At 64.5% G+C, this 1,399-nt stretch overlaps 1 protein-coding gene across 1 annotated transcript; it reads left to right on the top strand.

Annotated features, from left to right (window-relative positions):
- KCNJ10 (potassium voltage-gated channel subfamily J member 10) lies at positions 1–1,289 on the top strand (the record flags this gene model as incomplete). Its single annotated transcript, XM_021383893.1, is given in 1 exon segment — positions 1–1,289. A coding segment is annotated over 1 exon segment (1,139 nt), but the record flags the coding sequence as incomplete, so codon positions are not given.
- Between the last annotated feature and the right edge of the window lie 110 nt (positions 1,290–1,399).

Below are 1,399 nucleotides of genomic sequence, written 5' to 3'. Positions count from 1 at the left end.
CGTCGGCCACCAAGGTGTACTACAGCCAGACCACGCAGACCGACAGCCGCCCGCTCATCGGCTCGGCGCTGCGCCGCCGCCGCGTCATGACCAAGGACGGCCGCAGCAACGTGCGCATGGAGCACATCGCCGACAAACGCTTCCTGTACCTCAAGGACCTGTGGACCACCTTCATCGACATGCAATGGCGTTACAAGCTGCTCCTCTTCTCCGCCACCTTCGCCGGCACCTGGTTCGCTTTCGGCGTCGTCTGGTACCTGGTGGCGGCCGTGCACGGCGACCTGCTGGAGTTCGAGCCGCCGGCCAACCACACGCCGTGCGTCATGCAGGTCCACACGCTCACCGGCGCCTTCCTCTTCTCCCTCGAATCCCAAACCACCATCGGTTACGGCTTCCGCTACATCAGCGAGGAGTGCCCGCTGGCCATCGTGCTCCTCATCACCCAGCTGGTCCTCACCACCATCATGGAGATCTTCATCACCGGCACTTTCCTAGCCAAAATCGCCCGGCCCAAAAAACGAGCGGAAACCATCAAATTCAGCCAAAACGCCGTGGTGGCCCAACACGACGGCAAGACGTGCCTGATGATCCGCGTGGCCAACATGCGCAAGAGCCTCCTGATCGGCTGCCAGGTGACGGGCAAGCTCCTGCAGACCCACCTCACCAAGGAAGGCGAGAGCGTGCGGCTCAACCAGCTCAACGTGGACTTCCAGGTGGACACGGCCTCCGACAGCCCCTTCCTCATCCTGCCCCTCACCTTCTACCACGTGGTGGACGACGCCAGCCCCTTCCGAGACGCGGCGCTGCGGGCGGGCGAGGGGGACTTTGAGCTGGTGGTCATCCTGAGCGGCACCGTGGAATCCACCAGCGCCACGTGCCAGGTGCGCACCTCCTACCTCCCCGAGGAGATCCTCTGGGGCTACGAGTTCACGCCGGCCATCTCGCTGTCGGCCAGCGGGAAGTACGTGGCGGATTTCAGCCTCTTCGACCAAGTGGTGAAGGTGACGGCCCCGTGCTGCGTGCGCGAGGCCGTGAGGTTCGGGGACCCCGAGAAGGTGAAGCTGGAGGAGACGCTGAGGGAGGCGGCGGAGCGAGAGCGCGAGGGAGCCCCGCTCAGCGTCCGCATCAGCAACGTCTGAGCCGTCGCCGGAGCCCCCGGATGCCACCGGCGGCCACCGATGTCACCACCAGCACTGGAGATGATGATGATGATGATGCCACCACCAGCACTGGAGATGATGATGATGATGCCACCGCCAGCGCGGGGAGGTGCCGCCAGCTCTGGAGATGTCACCACCAGCAGCCCTGGAGATGCCACCGTCAAGGTGGGGAGATGCCACCAGCACTGGAGATACCACTACCACCCAACCCTGGAGGTGCCACCAATGCCCTGGAGATG

Source organism: Numida meleagris, unplaced genomic scaffold, assembly GCF_002078875.1.
Source record: "Numida meleagris isolate 19003 breed g44 Domestic line unplaced genomic scaffold, NumMel1.0 unplaced_Scaffold647, whole genome shotgun sequence".
NCBI classification, from domain to species: domain Eukaryota; kingdom Metazoa; phylum Chordata; class Aves; order Galliformes; family Numididae; genus Numida; species Numida meleagris.
This window is presented reverse-complemented; position numbering and strand designations above follow the sequence as displayed.